The sequence below is a fragment of the Sciurus carolinensis genome, chromosome 2, assembly GCF_902686445.1.
Source record: "Sciurus carolinensis chromosome 2, mSciCar1.2, whole genome shotgun sequence".
NCBI lineage: Eukaryota > Metazoa > Chordata > Mammalia > Rodentia > Sciuridae > Sciurus > Sciurus carolinensis.
The window spans coordinates 186,277,925-186,298,381 of NC_062214.1; the positions used below are offsets into that span (position 1 = coordinate 186,277,925).

Sequence of the window (20,457 nt, forward strand, 5' to 3'; positions counted from 1 at the left end):
AGTTCAAAGAACTGCAGCCCAAAGAGGGAAGAGCTCAAGCCTGGGCTGGTGGCACTTCCCCCGACTTCGGTGTGTCCTCCCCGCCCCCCCCCCCCTTCTGCACACCTGCAGCGTCTACACATGCTTAGAATAAGGGACAGAGCTTCATTTGTGAGCTAAGCCACCTCTCAAAGCAGCAGTCCCAAGGAAGGAAAGCAGAGTCTGAGCTAAGACAGGACGAGCTGTCTTTCATATCTGGGTTGGAATCCAGCAGGACCTGGGCTCCCTAGTCTTTTGCCCCATGCTGAGACTGCCCCCGTGAATAGAGAAGAAGCGTTTTAGCAGGAAAAGTACAAGGTGCAAGGAAATCATTGGGAGGGTTTTAGCCCTGTTCTCCTGCCATCCAGAGTGGCACAAAATTGCTACAGTAGAGATCCTGGCGGGAAATTTACCATGAGCTATCGATACTACAAGTTTTCCTGATATAAATCCAGAGTCCTCACAAGAACCCCAGGAGACAAGCCTTATTACCCCCAGAGGGGCTGTCATGGTTTAGCTCTGGTCTGACCCACAGAGCTTCGTGTGTTGGAGGCTTGGTCCCCAGTGCGGTGGTGTTAAGAGATGGTGGAGCCTAGAGGAAGGTGTCTGTGAGGTCATTCAGGGTGCTGCCCTTGGAAGGGATTGGCACTGGTCTTGAAGGATGACTTCTCAGGACAGAACTATAAGAGGAGCAAGGCTGGCCCCTCACCTCTCTCTGGCTTCCTGTCTCACCGGTGATCTCTTCCACCCACTCTTTTCATGGAGAGCCATGAGGCTCTCATCAGAGGCCAAATCAGTGGGGCTGCATGATCCAGGATGATCACCCTCCAAAACTGTAAGCTAAATAAACCTCTTATCTTCACAAATAACCTAACCTAAGGTATTTTGTTATATCAACAGCAAAACACAGAGGTTACACCAATTGCCCAGGAAGGGAACATAGGTTTATTTCCAGGTTGGTTGAATCTATAATTCATTTCCTCCCTTAGATCCACTAGACCTTTGAGAAAGGTCTCATTTCAGCAAAGGGCTCTTCAGCCAGCCTGCCATCACCCTGTGTCCTCTCTCCTTGGACCCACAGGGGACACAGCAGGCTGAAGGGAATGTTCTTCTTCCATTGAGACAGAACAAGGCTTCAAAATCCATTTACTTTTAGGAAGTTACTACAATAATCAGAACTGGTACTTAATAGGGAACCTCTACCATCCCCGAGGTTCACTCTTTAACTTGCAGGTAAAGAAAAGCACGGTCCTACGGATGCCAGGTGGCTTGACCAAGGTCACAGAGCTTACCAAGGCAGGGTTGGGAACAGAACCCAGATACCCTTGACTCATCATCCAACCAGGAATGTTGGAAACTGGCATTCCCCATAGCAAGTCATCTCATAACCCCAGCCGACCTCTTGCACCTTTTACCAATGGCTCGGGCCCTTGTGTACATGCAGGAACAACAGGCACGTCAGAGCAGACCAGTTTCCATTTTCCCTATTTGCTTTTGGACTTGCAGTAGCATAATCGTGCTCTGTGCACTGACATCGCCTTTAAGGTTTCTTTCCATTTCATTAGTTTATCCTGTAGGTAGTCAGCAGTGAATGGAAATAAAAATCTGTTATGCATGTGATAGAATTTGTTTTAATACTATATCTGCATCCTAAGGAAAGAAATTTGATAATAATTAGTGGCCCAGTACCGGAGTGATGGAGAAAAAGAAGGTGGAGGGAAGGACAGAGGGAGCAGGGTGTCAAGTTACGACTGGGAAGGCTGGTAAAACCAGAACTCTGGAGCCAGGTGTGGTGGCACACACCTGTAATCCCAGCAACTCAGGAGGCTGAGGCAGGAGGCTCCAGAGTTCAAAGCCAGCCTCAGCAATTTAGTAAGACCCTGTCTCAGAATAAAAAATAAGGGCTGGGGAGATAGCTCAGTTGGTAGAGTGCTTGCCTTGCAAGCACAAGGCCCTGGGTTCGATCCCCAGCACCGCAAAAAAAAAAAAAGAATAAAAAAAAAAAAAGGACTTGGGATGCTGCTCAGTGGTAGAGCACCCATGAGTTCAATCTCCACCACCAAACAAAGAAGCCAGCCCAGGGCTCTGTCACCGCTGATGGCAGCTGGGCTTCTGGAGAGGGTGGTGCAAGCAGCCTTGCACAAGGCCAGGATGCACGGTCTGATCAGAGTGGGCCCTGGGGCCTCTGGCCTACCACAGTGCCTGACACTCAGGAATGCACTTGCAGGGGGCACGTGCGGGTGGGCTCATGGACGCCTGGGCTCAGAGGAAGAGAGGAAATTAAAGTGAGCCCAAGTGGTCACCTGGGGTAGAATGAGAAAGGCAGTGGCCTCTAACCAACTCTGGGGAGTGCTGAAGCCCACAGGGCCTAGAAGGCCACAAGAGGGTGACAGATGAGATCGGCAGCAGTGTGCAGCCACTTTTAGCAGAAGGCTCGGAGCTAGCAAGGGCAGATGCCATAGATCATCTGGGATGACACCATCGGGGACCAAAATGAAGTCAGACCAGGGGTGAGGAATGGCTTCAATCATGGACTCCTTAAAATAACTCATGGCGGGGTGCGGTGGTGCACACCTGTCATCCCAGCAGCTCGGGAGGCTGAGGCAGGAGGATCGACCGTTCCAAGCCAGCCTCAGCAAAAGCGAGACCCTAAGCAACTCGGTGAGACCCTGTCTCTAAACAAAATACGAAACAGGACTGAGGATGTGGCTCAGTGGTTGAGTGCCCCTGAGTTCAAAAATAATAATTCATACAAGAGTGATGTTTAAATACAGCAACCTAATTTTAGTGATAGGTGAATGAATGTGGGGAGGGAGACACGGAGTTTGGAAAAGTAAAAAATATTAAAAAAAACTCAACTCTTCATTAAGAAAATAAAAGAGATTGTTAAACTAACTACATTTTTTAAGACTAGTATTTCAAATACACGAAGGTCATAACACGAAGACACAGATCCGTGTCGATGGGACTGTGAGGGACACCTGTCAGCTGGCCACTCCTGCAAAGTTCTGAATAAGCCACACTTCTGTTTGGATCTGCTCAGGGTCCCATTTAGACAATAGGTTTGTCCCCTTCTGGGGCTCTGCTTGGTTTCCGCTCTGAAGAACTGAAGTGCTCTCTAGCCTGCCGAAACTGCTAGCATACTAAAATTGTCTTTCACAAGCTAAATGGCATTTAAAATAAATACTGTCAACTGATGAAATGACCAATTATGTTAAGTACCCCTGCCTGGTGTAATCCAAACCAAATCTTACCCTATTATCCTCAAAACTGAGAGGTGATTCAGCAGCCCCTCTTGCCAGCGATTCTGAACCAAAACACAGACACTGCACTCGACACCCAAGGAGGACCTCAAGTACTTCCAGTTAAGTCTTGCAATTGGTTTTGTGCTGGAAACAAAATAAATGTACTACGTTTCCACTCGACGGCTTATAAACCAAACAGCCTCTAGACCACAGATGCTGCTTCCCCACTGCAACTATTATGTCATTTTGGTTTCTTTTAGGTTTTCACTTCCATTACTTCCCCTCAGGACATCACGTGACAGATGGTCCCTGACTGATGGATTTTTCAACCTTACAGTGTGCAAAAGCCACGCACATTCAGTAGAACCGTGCTTTGAATCTCCATCTGTTCCTGAACTAGCGATAGCAGGTCCAGTTCTCTCCTGTGATGCTGGGCAGTGACAACGAGCCGCAGTTCCCAGTCACACCCGGGACCCGGAGGGGACACTACCAACTCTCCACAGGATGTGTGTCAGATCCACTCCCGACCCATCTTCCGCTCACCAGGGACTCATCTGGCTGTGGTCCCACAGTAAGCGGAGGAGCACGTGACATTGGCCAAGGTGTCTATGGAGCACTCGAGTTCTGCGCCTCCGCCACCAAGTCCCCACTGCTGTCACGCCACGCGCCCTGTGGCTTCCCTCTCTGGCAATGCCACTTCTGCCACTTCTACGCTCACACCTCTCCGGCTTTTAAGGCCCTGCTCAAGCGTCAGTTCTCCCCAAGCAGCGAGAGTCCCTCAGCCCCCATCGTCCTGTCCACAACCAGGCTCCTTCTGCTACACGAGGTGGCACATCTGCTTGTGTTCACAGCTGCATCTGCAGCCTCTCCACCCTGGACAACTGCACACGGGAGACTCATTGCCACTCCTCTCTGGGGATGGATGTTCCTGCTAGGCCTCAATCCCAAACTCTGCCTGGACCCCACTTACAAAGTTCTTTCCTAGTCTAATTATCTTAACAAAACAAACCAAGAATATCGACAACAATAACAACAACAACAACAACCCACTACTTTTACTTCTATATGAGGAAAAGGGGATTTGTGAGCATAACAATAAGAAAGTGGGCATAGACAGCCCGGTATGGGGGCACAGGCCTGTAATCCCTGAGGCTCAGGAGGCTGAAACAGGAGGATCACAATTTTGAGGCCAGTCTCAGCAATTCAGAGACCCTGTGTCAAAATTTAAAAAGGGCTGGGGTTGTGGCTCAGTGGTTAAGCACCCAGGTTCAATCCCTAGGACCAAAAAATAAATAAGAAAAATTAAAGTGGGCATAAATCAGGTACCCTTTTTTCTACTTGATTCTAACCTAAGCCTTCCATTGTTGTGACTGGGCCTCTTCTTTACTCAGCCATACATTTATTTGTAAAAGTTTTGCTAGTGGGCATTACCAACTTCTGGCTGCCCTGTACCACCCATAAAAGGCACAAAAAAATATTAATTAGAATGACAACCATTCAAAAAATCTTATTATAATAAAAGTATCTCAAGAATTTGAGATAGAGTCAGACACAGAAGCCCACACCTATAATCTCAGCTACTCAGAAGGCTGGGACAGGAGGATTGCAAATTTGAGGCCACCCTGGGCAATTCAGCAAGACTCTGTCTCAAAATAAAACTTAAAGGGCTAGGGGTGTAGCTCAGTGGTATAGCACCCAGCTTTCAATCCTGAGTAGGACCCCCCCCCCCAAAAAAAAAAACTTTAGACAGAATGAAATAACACAGAAAAAACTTAACAAGTCTTTGCCCACATGCCCAAACTCTCGCCAAGATTCTCCTGATTTTCAAATGTATAAAAAGCAATATATAGGTTGTACTTGATTGGATGTAGATCCAATGAGCATATGTAGTTGGTACTAGCTTAATTCCCAGTGTGTAGAGCAATCAGGGAATTTTTAAATCATGAAGTCTACATCCACAAGACACAAACTCACACTGCAATCACTCAGTATCAGAGACTTTATCGACACTTCTCTCATGTTTTTGCCCCACAGAAACAAAGAAAGAACAACTAACATGCACAGAGTAAATCTTACCTAATGTGGATCTGAATGAATAAAAATCCCGTAAGAAAAGGCTCTAAGAAAATAAAATCTCTTTTCTTGAAAAAAATCCAATCATTAATGATATTCACATATTGCTACATTGTTCTAGAGGAAAAAGGAAGATGTTTAACTTTGATATCCACTTGAGAAAAACCCAAAGCAGGCCATCACCAGTTTTTTTTAATTATATAATCTGAAGGAAGAACAGAATAGATTTTTTTTTAATTAAGTACTAATTTTTGAGAGTGGAGGCAGTTCCTTTTATTTTCTTAGACATTTAGGATATCTATGATGACTACTAAAATTAGGATTAATCAAACTTACCTGCCTAAATCGCACCTTTACCAAGCCAAGTGCAAAGAAATTCTTAAGCTCTTGATTTTACAGACTATGAAAAAGATAAAATGCAATTGCACGGTCTATAAAACCACCAAATGTGATGCTGTCTCTCACGATTGTTTGAGCTCCTTAGGAAACCTGAAGATAAATGTCTCTTTTCTTAGCCACACTGATATTCTACCCCTTCACATGTGTGGCTGACCTCGGTGTACACTTTGAAGGGGTAGAGGCCAGCCAGCTCTGGACCAATCAAAAGGCACCCCTCACCATAAGCCAGCATGGATCTGAAGTGTGTGGTACAATCCAGTCCAGCTGCCTTTGGCAGCTATGCTGCCCTGACTCCTGCCAATCAAGAGGTTAAAGGACAGAAAACCAGAAGACACTTGGAGGCTTATCTACAGAGGACATATCCAAAACAGCCATAACACAAAGTAATTTCTAAAAGCATTTGGAATCCACCCCACCTTTTTTTTTTTTTTTCCCCTATTTTTAACCATTTATTCTTCTTTAATTTAAAAGTAGTCGGGCACCATGGCGCTTGTACATAGCACCGGCTATTAGGAGGCTGAGGCAGGAGGATCACTTAAGGTCAGGAACTGGAGGCCAGCCTGGGCAACACAGTGAGACCCTATCTCCAAAAAACAAGTCCCAGCAGAAGTGGAGATGATAGGCAGTTTGAATTTCTTAAGAACACTGGACAGGAACTAGTACAGGGCAGCAGAGAATAGGCAAATATCAGGAAGTGTGTCCCTGAGCAAATGACGCTGCAGGACAGGTGAGGGGGGCTGTGCTCTGAGCTGCCGCACCAACCGCAGCTTTCCAGGTACACGTGGACATCAGGGACAGCAAGGAATGTGGGCACCTCCACAATGCCCAGGGTCAGAACTCTGAAACTATCCCGTTGCCAAGAGCTGGACACACATGAAAGGGTTTGCTCTCCGCAGCCCAGCGCATACATCATGTCCACGTCCCCGCTGTCCCGTCATTCCGATTCCACCAAAGCAACCCAAACACTCTGGAACGGGACCAGTGACAACGAGCCAGAGAAGCAGTCCCGGGAAGCCTGGTTTTAGACCCATGATTCACGGCAACCAAAGACTTGAGTGGGAAGAAAGAGAGAAGTGGGCACACAGACCAACCACGGCGGGCACACTTCTTCAGGGGCAGCCACTCTGGTTGGCACGGAGCACACACGAGGGAGGAGGGAGGAGGGAGGGGCGTGCGGCAGCAGCGAGGCCTCCTAGACACCTACCTTGCAGAAGGGCTCCGTTTCTCTTGAAGAAGGTACTGCCCGGCCAGATGGGTGGACCTGATGTGCTGAAAGAGAAAACAAGCAAGGGTCAGACACCTGCGCCCTGCCCAGGCAGCCCTCACCGCGTCCCCAGGGGTGCCCGACTGGAGTCCTCTGAAAACGTAACTTTAAAAACCATTAGGTTTCTTCAACTGTCATGTGAGCACTCTGGTTACCATCTTGGCCCCTGGTGGAGCCTGGGCACTGAAATCGCCTGTAGGTGAACAAACAGCAAACACAAAGCGCTTGGCAGCACCACTCAGAACTTCAACATGTTTGCTAACTTGCTCCTCATTTCGTGAATTTACACAGCAAAGAACACCTGCCTGTGGCTTCTGAAACCAAGTGGGTTTTCTTCGGGCACTTCCAGGTGCCACCTGCCCATTATAAATGCACGCTTGTCCTGCTGGCATCTCTACCACCAAATCCTTCCTGGGCAGCTCCAACCTTGATCAACTCCCTCCTCTCAGGCTCTTGTTCGCATCCTGTTTTCCATTTCTTGACTTAAAATGTCGCACTCCATCCCCTAATAAAACACTTTGCAGACGGTTACCACCCACGGTCTGGTAACCGGAGAGGCAAGAAAATAAGGAAGATCAATATTTCACAAAGACACTTGCTCTCTTCTAGACAGGCATTTTCACTGTTTGAAAGCATCCAGTGGAAAACTTCACAACCAAGCCAGTCTTAGTAAAATATTCTTAGCGTGGAAAGTAGGTTATTCTAGAAAGGATTGGTTTAGATTACTGTTAGAAAGCACTTAGTTCAAAATGTTACTGCATCTGAGAGGCAGTATAAATTACTTTCACCGAAATAGTACATGGCAAATGATATTGGTTAATGTATTATCAATCACATTCAGCATTTAAAAAAAATAATAAAAACTTTGAGGAATAATACATTTGTAAGTCTAGCAGACACACACACAGACACACACACACACACAGAGAAATCTAAAGGTCTATACAATCAATGCTTCACTAGCTAACTGGGGTCTCTGGCTATACAGGATGGTTGTGCTCTTAACGAGGAGGAGAAATGCAATGATATTCTGCCTATCAGAATTTCATAACAGGAGGTACAGAGTCTTGCAGTATAGGAACACAATATATGATTGAGGAAAAGTAGAGAGTTACAGCCTAAAAAGACTATTAAGCATCAAGAGTGTGGTAGATGTACTAGAAAACACATACAGGCATATCTGGTTTACTGTGCTTCAAAGATAAGGCAGGGATTTTTTTTTTCTTACAATTAAAGATTTCTAGCAAACCTGGGTCAAGCCAGTGTATCAGCACCTTTTATCCAACAGCTCAGATGATCGTTAGCATTTTTTTTTAAGCAATAAGGTTTTTTTAAGCAATAAGGTATTTTTAAATTCGTTTGTACATTGTTTTCTTAGATATAATGCTATTGCACACTTACTACAGTATGGTATAAACAAAACTTCTATATGCACCGGGAAACCAAAAAAATTCATGTGACTTACTTTGGTGCAATCTCTGCTTGACTGCAGTGGTCTCGCATTGAACCCTCTGTCTCTCTGAGGAGCACCTGACTGTGACCTTTAATGCTAATGAACCTTTTTGTTTTATTTTCCTTTGGATCTACTACACTCAGAGTAAATGAGAACAATGCATCTTAGCCATGGTTTTTCCTACAGAATTGATTCTCAGCCGTGGCAGGTGTAGCCTCTGAGTGACCAGGAATTGCACAGGACAACTGTGTCCCTGGCTGGGGGTTCAAGGGTATGGGATGATGGCAGCAAGCTGACTTCTCTTTTGTCTCATTCCTGTCCTGTTCCATTTAGGAGCCTTTAAGGCTCAAAGTCACATGAAGAATAATGTGCATCAAAATGCTTAAGATGATCTTTTAACAACCCTAGCAAGCTCCCGGGGTTTTACCATCTTATTTTTACAACAAAGCAGGAAACAGCAAGCTGGCTGTGGCCCATACTGAACTGCCTGATTTCCAAAGATATTTAAAAACTGAGGACTTCATTATAGAGGAGTTGGTGCTTCTAGAGAATTCAATAATTGAGTATTACTGCAGGAGCCTGAATATCCAGCTTACCGCCATCCAAATCTCCTCTTTATCCTGACCTTGATTTGGCTGAAAACCCGAGCAGACACCAGGGATGGAGCCAATGTGGGGAACTGAGGTCAGATAAATCCAGTGGTTTAGATAAGGAAAATACTCAGTGTGATAGAAATCTACCTACAGATTTTCTACAACGCCCTTTTCACATACTTAAGTCACTGATCACTATTCTATAGCCATTCTGCTCTGCTGTCCCTCTAATTTGTACCTGAGGAGTGGAGAGATGTGGAGTGGGCATGCCGGTCTCTAGTTCAGGCCCCCTTGGTAAATGGTGAATTCCTGTGGGTTCTCCTTCCTGCCACACTGACTGCAAAGCTTTTGAGCCCTCATATTCTGTACTCGTCTTTTGGATGGTCCCTCAAAATGATATCTCCTAACTGTTAAAAGATTTGAGGATTTACGAAGTCCCTATTGAGAACTGTGCTCTGTGTTGCAAAAGACACTTGGATGAAAAAATTAAAGATCGTATTTGATGATCTCTCGGAACTTACTGTCATACTTATCTACCTCTTCTGGTTCCACCAAAAGAGACAAGAACTGTCCCTGGAAAGGCTGATGGCTCTGGTTGTAGAGCTGCAGGTTGGCAAGCAGCAAACTTGATACATTTTTTTTTCTTCTCTCACCTGGCTGATTGACTTTCTGAGCTCAAAGTTTGTTTAAAATATATAGTCAGGCACAGTGGTGCACGCCAGTAATCACTTGGAAGCTGAAGCAGGAGATCACAAGTTTGAGGTCAGCCTCAGAATCTTAGCAAGGCCCTAAACAACTTACTGAGACCCTGGGTCAAAATAAAATATAAAAATGGGACTGGGGATGCAGCTCAGTGGCTGAGTGCCTCTGGGTTCAATCCTTGGTACAAAAAAAAGAAAAGAAAAGAAAAAGAAAAATACACACACGAAATTACTTTAAAATGTATATTAACACAGCTCTTCTAGAGAAGAAACTAGTGGTCAAAGTGTTTGTGTTGGGGGGCAGAGGGGGTCTATACCACCCCTTCCCATGACAAGCCAAGAGGGGAGGTTGGTGGCAGTGCACACTGAGAGGATGGGGACCTCCTCACACCTGTGGTGACCCTTGTGAATGGTCACTGCCATTTGAAATAGCCACTAAGGTCCCCTCCACGCTAGGTGTATCTTATACAAAGTCCTCACATTGTTTGACACTGGGATAGAAAACCACCATTTACTAAGCAAAATAAGCAACACTTTTCCACGAGACCCTCTAGTTCTGTGGGGTGGACAGGGCAGAATCACCCTCCCCTTCTACAGAGGAGCAGCAGTCCTGAGAGGGAAAGGGTCTATGGCAACAGGTGACTGGTCGGCGACCAGCCCATGAGGAGACCAGGGCTCCCGGAGCTGGCCCCAGGGACCACAGAGACACAGCTGCCAATGGCCCCACTTTCATTTCTCATCTTCCAGCTTTTCTCTTCCAGCACTAAACTCTTGGGCACCTTCCCCACGGAAGAAGGCTGTGGACGGCATTTTGATAGCAATCTCCCCGAGGCAAAGTCCCAGGCTAGAGAAAGGAATCGGACTAACCGGGTGTGAAAGACATGTGGGCTCCTAGTAGCAGAAACAATGGAAGGCCAGCCCCACAAATGTCTCATTTCAATATTGTGCTCACAGAATCCCATGACCTTCAACAGCACACGCCAAACCAACTCTGGGATGAAGGAAGTAGACCAATAGGTTAGGAGGGCCTTGCCTGCCAGAAGGTTGGTCTGGGAACCGGCATTTGAGAACACTGATCCCAGCAGATCGCTGAGACTAGCGACGGGCCAGCAAATCCCAAGCGATGAGCGAAGCTGTCCTGAACAGCACCGGCGTCTGCTGGAGACTCACACTCCATTCCTATGCCATTCCTAGGTCTCACATTCTCTGCTGCACAAGGGGCTCCCAAGGGGACACTGTGAGGCCACGGGCTGTAAAGCTGGGTGATCTGTCCGGTGTCTGCCCTACACCCGTGGGCTTTGATCACTGCCAACCTGGCCCCCAGGTAGTCCTGGAAGCCCCCATCTCTGTTTGCAGCCTGGACTCTCCATGGGCCAAATGAGAAACAAATTGAGAAGAGTCCTTTTTCCTAAGAGCACAGCTGCCAAACACGAGCCGCTCACCTAAGAGAACAGGAGGCTGTACAAGGATGGGCAGAGAGGCATGGGACCTGAAAGAGGACACAACTGATGGACCCCACGTGCAGGAGAAGTCAGATTCACAGAGGCAGAGCAGAAAGGTGGCTGCCAGGCTGGCCCTCAGGGGAAGAGGCGGGACAGGCTCTTTAAGTGCAGAGTTGCAGATCCGCAAGATGAAGAGAGTTCTGGAGATCCGGGTGCACAGCAAAGCAAAGGCCCTTGCTTGGTGCCACCAAACAGCACGCTTAAAAATGGTTAAGATGGGGCTGGGCTGTGGCTCAGTGGTAGAGCGCTTGCCTCGCACGTGCAAGGCACTTAGTTCGATCCCCAGCACCACATAAATAAATAAAGATATTGTGTACACCTACAACTAAAAAATATATTTAAAAAAAATGGTTAAGATGGTAAACGTTAGATGTGTTTCTCCGCAAGAATTTTTTTTTTTTTTTTTTTAATGTAGGAAAAAGAGAGCGAAGGAAGGAAGGAGAGGGAAGAGAGAGAGGATGGACAGAGGATCTCTGGAAGACATGAACAGAAATGTAAAGATACAGGGCAGGAGGGATGATCCATTCCCTGCACTCTGCATCTGAACCTCTACTGAACTTCCCCAGAACGGTCCACACACTTAAAGGTACACAGCCCAAACCAACTGGGGGAGAGGAAGAGGATGCAGGAGATTAGCTCTTCCTAACTTAGTCTTCCTGGAGGCTAGGCTGGCCCACTGTCCTTCACACAACTGAGCACAGACTCCCACCACATCCCTAGCACTGGACTCCCAGCGTGAAGTCAATCACGAGATGCGTGACAGCTACCAGCAGGCTGCTTACCCAGGAATAAAACAGCCCAGGCAGTTGGAAGAAGCAGAAACCCGAGGCAGGGAATGGGGGGGGGGGGGGGGGGGGACGGACACCTTGGCATTCCACTGCTTTAACCTCTGTGGATTTCACCAGGAAATGCTAGAAACATTAGGGCAGCCCAGACGGACACAAGCATGAAAGATTTCAAGGTCACAAAACATCACCTACCATTGGAGAAGCAGCACTAGTGGCTCTCGGGACATGGCCCGGAATTCTCCTCAACACTCTCAACACTTCTATAACCTCCCTGATAATAAAACATGAACATCCAGGCATTCAAAGGGGTTTCTGGTCCAACCAGAGATGTAGTGGGGAGAGCACAGGGACAGGAGTCAGGGAATCTGTGCAAAACGCATCTGAGGTCTTTTAACTTAAGAGTATCAATTCAAAGCCTGCAAACTGGGGGCAAATGATAATATCTAGCTGGTGTGCGAGAATGAGAGGTTTGCAAACAGAAGCTCTGTAAATGGCAAAAATGCACTACCAGAGGGTAGTCTCAACTGCAAGAAAACTGAGGCTCAGAGAAGTCAAGTGACGTGCTCCAGACCCACAGCGACACCGCAGCAGGGTGCAGGGTGCCAGAGCTTCCTCCTTCGCACTCTCCCCCTCCCCAGAAGGCTGAAATAGAGACAACCCCACCAGAGTCCTGTGCAGATCCCGACTGGCAAGCGACGAGAGGCAGAGCCCAGGAGGAGACCTCCCAGGACCAGCCTGCGACATCACTAAGTGATCACACAGTCCTCTCCGGATCCATAGTGTGCAATTTATAGGCTGGCGAGATTATCTGAGGGGGAAACTCTGACCCCAGGAAGAAACGGAGGTTTCTGTGACTGGTGGCAATGTTTAAAACTGGAAGGATACTCATCCTGACCTCCTGCCAGCAGATCGCCCTGTGTGCCCACTGCCACCCAGGCCTGGATGTGCCCTGCTCAGGCTGACGTGGCTGTGAGCCTCTGACACAGGTCCTGAAGTCGGGGGCTTCACTCCTCTGCCACTGACCACACCCCGGGGTTTCTCAGCATTATTGATATTTGGCGTTGGACAATTCTTGGTCCATTGGCACTGCTGCCCTTTTTCACTGAGAACTTTGCTCTCTCCACTCTTCTCCCACTTCCCAGGATAAATACCTTCTTATCTTAACCATCACCAAACATCAGCAGGTGTCCAGATCTTCCTTTTGGCTCCGATAACTCTGCCCTGTATTGATAAAACTCCACCAGCTTAAAGCGTGGCCTCTGCTCCTTCAGGTCACTACCTCTGTGACTGGTTGCAATTCTGTTTATGTCAGGGGTCACCATGGCTTCCCAACCTCTCAGTCATCAGGGACACTACAGTCAGTGTTCCCTCCAAATTCCAGATGTTGCCAATGTGACAGTATTAAGTTGTAAGGCCCTTAAGAGACTAGATTAGCCTATGAGTGGTCCTCCCTTGTGGACAGAATCAGGGGCCCCTATAAAAACCTATTGGAGGGGACGTGGCCACTATTTCCCCTTCTGCCACGTAGGGATGCGGCATTCAAGGCGCCATCCTGGAAGCACACACCAGGCCCTCACCAGACAACACGCCTACCAGAACCTTGATCTTGGACTTCCCAGCCTCCAGAAGGGCAAGAAATAAATTTCAACTGTTTGTAAATTACCCAGCTTGTGGTATTGTTATAGGAACACAAATGGACAAGGACAAGGGGAATTGGCCTCCTCTCGGCACTACGCCCTCTCCATGCCTCCACACACCCCCGACTCTCACATAAGAGGCTCTCTCCCTTGATTAGAAAATCTCTGTTGCTTTTGACAGTATCACCTTAAAGATGTCTCCTCTCTAGCCTGGAAACACCCTTCTAGCCTGGCATGGCCCCTCCCTCCCACTCTTCATCCTATATGTTTTGCTAGCCGTCCGCCCCACGTGGCCCTGGGATCACCTAAGGGCATTCCTAGCTTTAGCTGTGTCCTCTGTTGTTCTCTTTTCCTAAGCAAGTTCACAGACTCATGGCAAATCTGATTTTCCAATTCTCCATCTCTAGCTCATCTGGTCTCCTGACTCTGGGAGGTACCTGGAACTGGGTCCTGACTCGGCATTCACCTGCACCGTCCCCACGTCTGTCCAAACCAGGCAGCAGCTTCCCAGCTCTGCCGCCCCAGCTGGCCCCCCTGGGCATGGGCCACACTGCCCTGGATTTACAGATGTCTGTACTTGTTTCCCAGGACTGCCAAAGCCTGGGTGACACAAGCAACATAAATTTCATTGTTTCACACTCTGGAGGCCAGAGACCAAGGTCAAGGTGCTGGTGGAGCTGGCTCCTTCTCAGGTTCTGAGGGAGAACCTGCTCAGGGCCTTTCCCTTTGACTCTGGGGCTTGCTGGGGATCTTTAGTTCCCTGGCTTGTAGACGTATCGCCCTGATCTTTGCCTTTGTGTTCAAGACAGCCCCACACCCCAGGGAGGTCTGTGTCCAAATTTTATTATTATAAGGACACCAGTCATATTGGAAGAGGGGTCTACCCTCCAGCATGATGACCTCGCCCTAACCGATTACACCTGGGACAACTAAATTTCCAAATCCGGTCATATTCGGAGGTGTTGGAAGAATGGAAATCAACGTATAAATTTGGGGAGGGGGCACATTTCAACCCAAAACCACATCTGTCACTAGCTGCCACAGGGAACACTCAGTCCCAGAGACACCAACACACTGATGTCTCTCTGAATCCCCAGAACCTGCTGCTGGGCTAGGAACTTGGTTGGCACCTATCAAATATTTATTAAGGGAATAAAAGTTCACACTTGATTTTAGCATCCCTATGAGGGATAAAAAGAAAGAAATGTGGGTTTCCTTCTTTGGTGATCCCATCTACAAAGCTCAAGGTCAAAACTCTGGAGCCCCTGACACTGCCCCAGAGGACCCCTAGTTTGCCGCCCATTCCTGCAGGTTCCCAGGTTCCAGCTTTTGCCATTCCTCCTGCCGGGCCCCAGGTCAACTCAGGTGGGGCCGTTCCATTAACATTTCAACAGGTCCCCCATCTCTAATCTCTCTCTCCCAGGGTCTGCCAGCCTTCCCAGAATCCAGCCTGCTCAAGGCTCTCCCCTTGGTTAGCAGACTTCTCCAAGAGGTGGGGCTACTAAGCCAGAGGTGGGGTTTGGGGGCACTGTTTCTGTTTCGAATATCCATCTGAGTGGGTCTCTTTCATGCCCCAAAAACCCTACCCACGCTCTGTTTCTCCCTCTGTGTGCATTGGGTCTCAGCCTGCAAGGCAAGTGCTCTATGTTAAGCTACATCCCCAAACCCCTGTGTCTTTGCTTCTTCACATCCCATCCATCTTTCGAGGCTCAACTCAAATCCCTGATCCCAGAGAAATTTTTCTGGTCACTCCCATCCTGCCACCTCCCCTTTCTCTCCATTCATCTGGCAATTATGGCTGAACAGCTCATTTGGGAATCAGTCACACTGGGCAGTGTTCGACTCTGATGGCCTCATACCTTTAATTCACTTTCCACAGGTGTGTGTGTGTGTTACTTTAAGAGCAGAAAGGCCACATGGGCAGAGGCTTAGGGTGGCTCCCCTCCCACAACTGGGTCAAGTTCACTGCACTCAGAAAATGGTTGTCATAATTCTACTAAGTGATTTTGAAAAATAGTAGGAATGCTACACTCATCGCCCAAACAGAATTATTTCAAATGCTAAGGATTCAAAAAAAAAAAAAAAAATCTCGTAGACATAATTAAATCTCTTACAAAGGAACAGGCCTACAGGGTAGCACATCTTGGCTCACAATCATCATCTCAAATAGAAACTCAAAAATCTTTAAAAGTGGAAACAAAATTATAAATCTCATCATTGATGGTAAGTAATAGGTTAGGTAATTTGGACTACTCTTTTCTGTGATTTCTTGATTACTAAGGAATATATAAATAACTAGATAAGTACATGTATATTTTTGATAATATGGAATGTGTGCCGGGGTATACTGAAGAAACTGCTTAAAACCCTGGCTACAATTTTAGATGCATGCAGCTCAGGGTACATCTTAGGAACAGATGCAAAGGTGTTTATCATTATCTTTGTGCTACACTGTTTCTAATTTTACATATGAAAACCAAGGCATCATTCAGCATAAAGTACATTATTTGCATGATGTATTTGCATTTGTAAAACACCCACATTTACTTTTACTGCTTAATGGGCCCCGGTTTAAATGGGCCACTCTATATAAATGGAGTACACTGGTTCCCAACTCAATGGTGCTGATAAGAAAACTGCTCCTTTTAGATGCAAATGAACCTACTAATCACAATTAAAATGGTGGAGTTGAGGAAAGCAGAGCAGCTGTTCCTAGCGCTACATACAAGTCTAGGGCCAGTTTGGTTCTAGCTTCGTGTCTGGAGCAGCCTGGGATTTCCCCAGTGGCCCAAGAGATCTGCTCAACTCTTCCAAGAGGATCGAAAGAGGAGAAACAGCTCCCCTCTGGGAGCCAACTATGCAGGTGTGGCTGAGTTACCCTTTGAGTTAACCCAGTAGGGTGCACTGCATTTGTGAAAGAAAGAGCAAAAGCAAGGTCCAGGAGTGGGAATTTTAAAAAGGCTTAATGCTTTGACATAAGTAATGCCACCAGGTAGTTCGGGAGACATCCTGAAGGTACAGCCAAATGAACCAGCGTATGATATACTTGCATACCACATTCACAGTGGCTTATGTCAAGAGGTGGAGGCAAATGGGGTGCTCACTGATGGACAAACATGACACATATAAGGGGATATTCCTGAGCCTTACAAAGGAGATTCCAACACCTGGATAAACCCTGAAGCCATTGTGCTAATTTAGTCATTGACAGGGGACAGACAGATGTGGGCAGAGGAACATGAGGTTAAGGGAACAATGCTATGGACTGGGTCCACCTTGCTGACGCCCACATGCTCACTTTTAAAAAGCAATGTTCCTGCAGCCCTGTCCGGCTTAAGTCTGCAGGATGGGTTACATTCCTCAGCACACTACCTGCTGCTACCTGCAGAAGGAATGGGACTCGCCCACACTCCAATGCTGCTGATAAGAACACAGGTTACCCTGCAGGGGGCACTTCTGTGACCCTTAAACAGACCAGAATTTAGGGAGATAAGGATAATTGCCCCCTAACCATAAACTCTGTAACAGCTTCCAATTAGAACTGGCGAGTTTGGGCCAAAGTGACCTAGAGTTGTCATGGCAGTGGGGACTTGAAAGTCTGATGGCATCCTGCTGTCAGTCAGAAGTCAAGAGGTGGATCTGGGTGAGTCTCTGGAAACTTCTCTGGGACCCCCAATAAAACTGGAAGGCAGGAGAGACCTCTCTCCTCTCTGAGAAGACCCACTCTCTCCCCTTGAGAGGGTCCCCCTTTCCCCTTTCCTATCCCTAACTCATGTCTGTTACTCTGAGCGACATGTCTGAAATCATTCTGACTTGATTACAAGAATTGGGGCTTAAAGGGGGGACCTTTGCAGGGACTCAGTTTCCCAGAAGGCCCCAGTGCTGTAATACAATGAGGCAGTCACAGACACAGACTGTATAACTCCTGATGTGAGGTGCCCAAGTAGTCAAACTCGGGTAGAGGGGTCGGGGGTGGGGGTGGGGGTGCTGTTTAATGGGTGCAGCTTCAGTTGCACAGGATGAAAACATTCAGGTGGAAGGTGGTGGCATGGCAGTGTAACTGCACACTTAAAAATGGTGAAGATGACACATTTTATTTCATGTGCATTTGATCACAACTTAATAAATAATTAAATGGTAGGAAATGCTATGGTTTGGTCCTGGAGTGTCCATACTGGGTAGTGAAGATGGCCTTGCGACAGTGCCTGAGCCTTCTTCTCTGGCCATGTTAACCCCAAAGGGGAACTATGTATGGCTGATGCCAGGTCAGAGAGACCCTGAGACTGAGGATACCCAGTCCCTCTCTCCTTCCCTTGGCAATGGTTTTGTAGCGACCTTGACGATGATATGAAGGGCTTCAATTGACAGGTGGAACCACACAGGGACTTGAGAGTCAGTGGGGCTGGAGAGCTTTGAGACAAGTAACAGCAGTAAAGGATTTATCTAAAATCCATTCCTTTAAGAGGAAAGCACCTGTTGAGGAAAAATACCATTTGCCTTGAACTCAATGGCAGGTTTTGTACATCCTTGCACCATGTCTGTTACCAAGACGCAAGAAGGGCTGGGCACACTGGAACCTTCTGTCCCATGACAAGAGCATTGGTTTGAGGCAGTGACAACCTCTCTCTGCCCACTTCAGAGAATATCAGTAATGTCAGCCCCTCATCGTCCCCTGAAACTAATACAACTTTCAGAGAAAATGTGTCAGTAACAGAGACAGAGTCACGACCACCTATTTATTATCAGGCTTTGAGATCAAGAGATATAAATATTTAATCCGTGTTTTTGATGCAGTCTGATTCCTGATACCTCCTATGATGCTGAAAACCTGTCACAGACAAGAAATGAGCTATTTGTGGGAAAATGATGACTAACCTTAATTATTCACTTCCTCCCATGGAGAGCCAGTACCCCTCACATACCATCATAAAGACAAAAATGCTGATTTTGGAAAGCTGATGACCGAGAGCAGGAGAGCTGTCTAAATGTTCTGCCAACAGAACCAAATCCGGGCACCCAATGCTGAGGATGTACGGAAAAGGCAAAGGTTGATTTTGTAACAAAACGTTTTTCCCTATGGTTTATTGGATCTATTTAGGGTTGGCTTCAACACGGAGAGTACAATTTTAAATTTCCAAAAGGTAATCTTTTACATCTACCAACATCACAGCTGTCATTTGAACATAGTTCCAAAACAATAATGTCACTTTTTGGCCACATTTATACAGATGGGTGTGGGTCTGAGCTTATAGAATGTGGCAGGACACAGATTTTTTCGGATCATTTCCTATTCGGCATAAATAGTAAATGTGGTTGTGTGGGAAGCCTTTTTGTTTTGTTTTCTTCTGTTTTTTTTTTTGGGGGGGGGGTGTTGTTGACTCTATTTTCATTTAGTTTTTTTGTTTATTTTGTGGTATTGGGGATCACATCCAGGGGTGCTCTACCACTGAGCTATATCCCCAGCCCTTTTGTTTGTTTATTTTTTGAGACAGGATCTCACTAAGTTGCCCAGGTTGGCCTTGAATTTGTCACTCTTTCCTCAGCCTCTTAAGGAACGGGGATTACAGATGTGCACACCTCTTCTGGCTTGATCGGTTTTATTAATTTTAATTTTTGGTATTGGGGATTGAACCCAGGGGCACTTAACCACTGAGCCACGACCCCAGAGCTTTTTATTTTTTATTTTGAGACAGGGTTTTGCTAAGTTGCTTAGGGCCTCACTAAATTGCTGAGGCTGACCTTGAACTTACAATCCTCCCACCTCAGCCTCTTGAGCCACTGGGATTACAGATGTGTGCCACTACTCCCATCTCATTTTTATTTTTAATTGACCTGTCACAATTGTACACATTTTTGGTCCATCGCATGATATTTCAATACACATACAAGGATGTGCAATGACCACATCAAGGTAACCGGCACATCTACCAAAGTCACACATGTATCATTTACTTGTGCTGAGAAAATTCAAATCCTTAAGGCTATCTTGAAAAAATTAATTCTTGTCAACTACACTCTAATGTGCCACTGAAAGTTTAAGTCATTCTTCCTGTCCATCTGGACCCTTTTTCCCTCTTTCTCAAATCCCCGTGGCATATAGGGATGACCACATAATTGAAGCTTTAGCTATACTTGGGGAAAATCTTAGCTTCCTGAAACCATTGGGGGGACCTGACAGACTGCTTCCTGGTGCCAGGTCACTACTATCACCTCCAGCTGCCCACTGAGCACATGCAGGATGCACCTCACTGCGGGGCCCACACCTTCCTCATCAGTGCCTCGCGTCCTCCAAACCCACCTGCAGAGCCCAACACCAGATTAGGTCAGTAAAGGTATTAGGGTAAACCACCTCTGTACCTTCCACCTGCACTTCTCTGTCCACCTCCGCTCTCTCCAAAGGCAAGGTTCAAAGGAACCACATGCTACCCAGCTTCAAGACTGCTGTCCCAACCTTAGCTTTTCTGGAAAAGCAACTCCGTGTTTAATGATTCCTTTGTTTGCATTAAACTGCTACCATTTCATTTATGCAGATGCAGGAACTTTCATAGATGATAATTTCAATTTTTACATAATCCTGTCAATCATGTGGTCAAAACCACTCCCGGCACCGTGTGGCCTGTGCAAGTTCCTGAGCTCCAAACAACTGGCTTAACTTGCTCCAGCTTCATGTCTTGCCACCCTTCATTTCCAGTTTTCCTGCTTTGATGGCATCTAGTTGCTCATGGTTCCCGGGAGACGCGGGAAGGCCTCTCTCAATTGTCTTTGCTCACTCACTGTCCCTTCT

The 20,457-nt window shown here is 46.9% G+C and overlaps 1 protein-coding gene across 5 annotated transcripts in view; it reads right to left on the minus strand.

Moving 5' to 3' along the window:
* The window catches only part of Foxn3 (forkhead box N3), a 380,976-nt gene that overhangs the window by 101,950 nt on the left and 258,569 nt on the right, over positions 1-20,457 (minus strand). For all 5 annotated transcript variants that reach the window (XM_047537211.1, XM_047537212.1, XM_047537210.1 and 2 more), the window contains one exon: positions 6,940-7,004. In XM_047537211.1, coding sequence (XP_047393167.1) covers positions 6,940-7,004 — 65 coding nt within the window. The remainder of the gene's footprint in view (positions 1-6,939; positions 7,005-20,457) is intronic.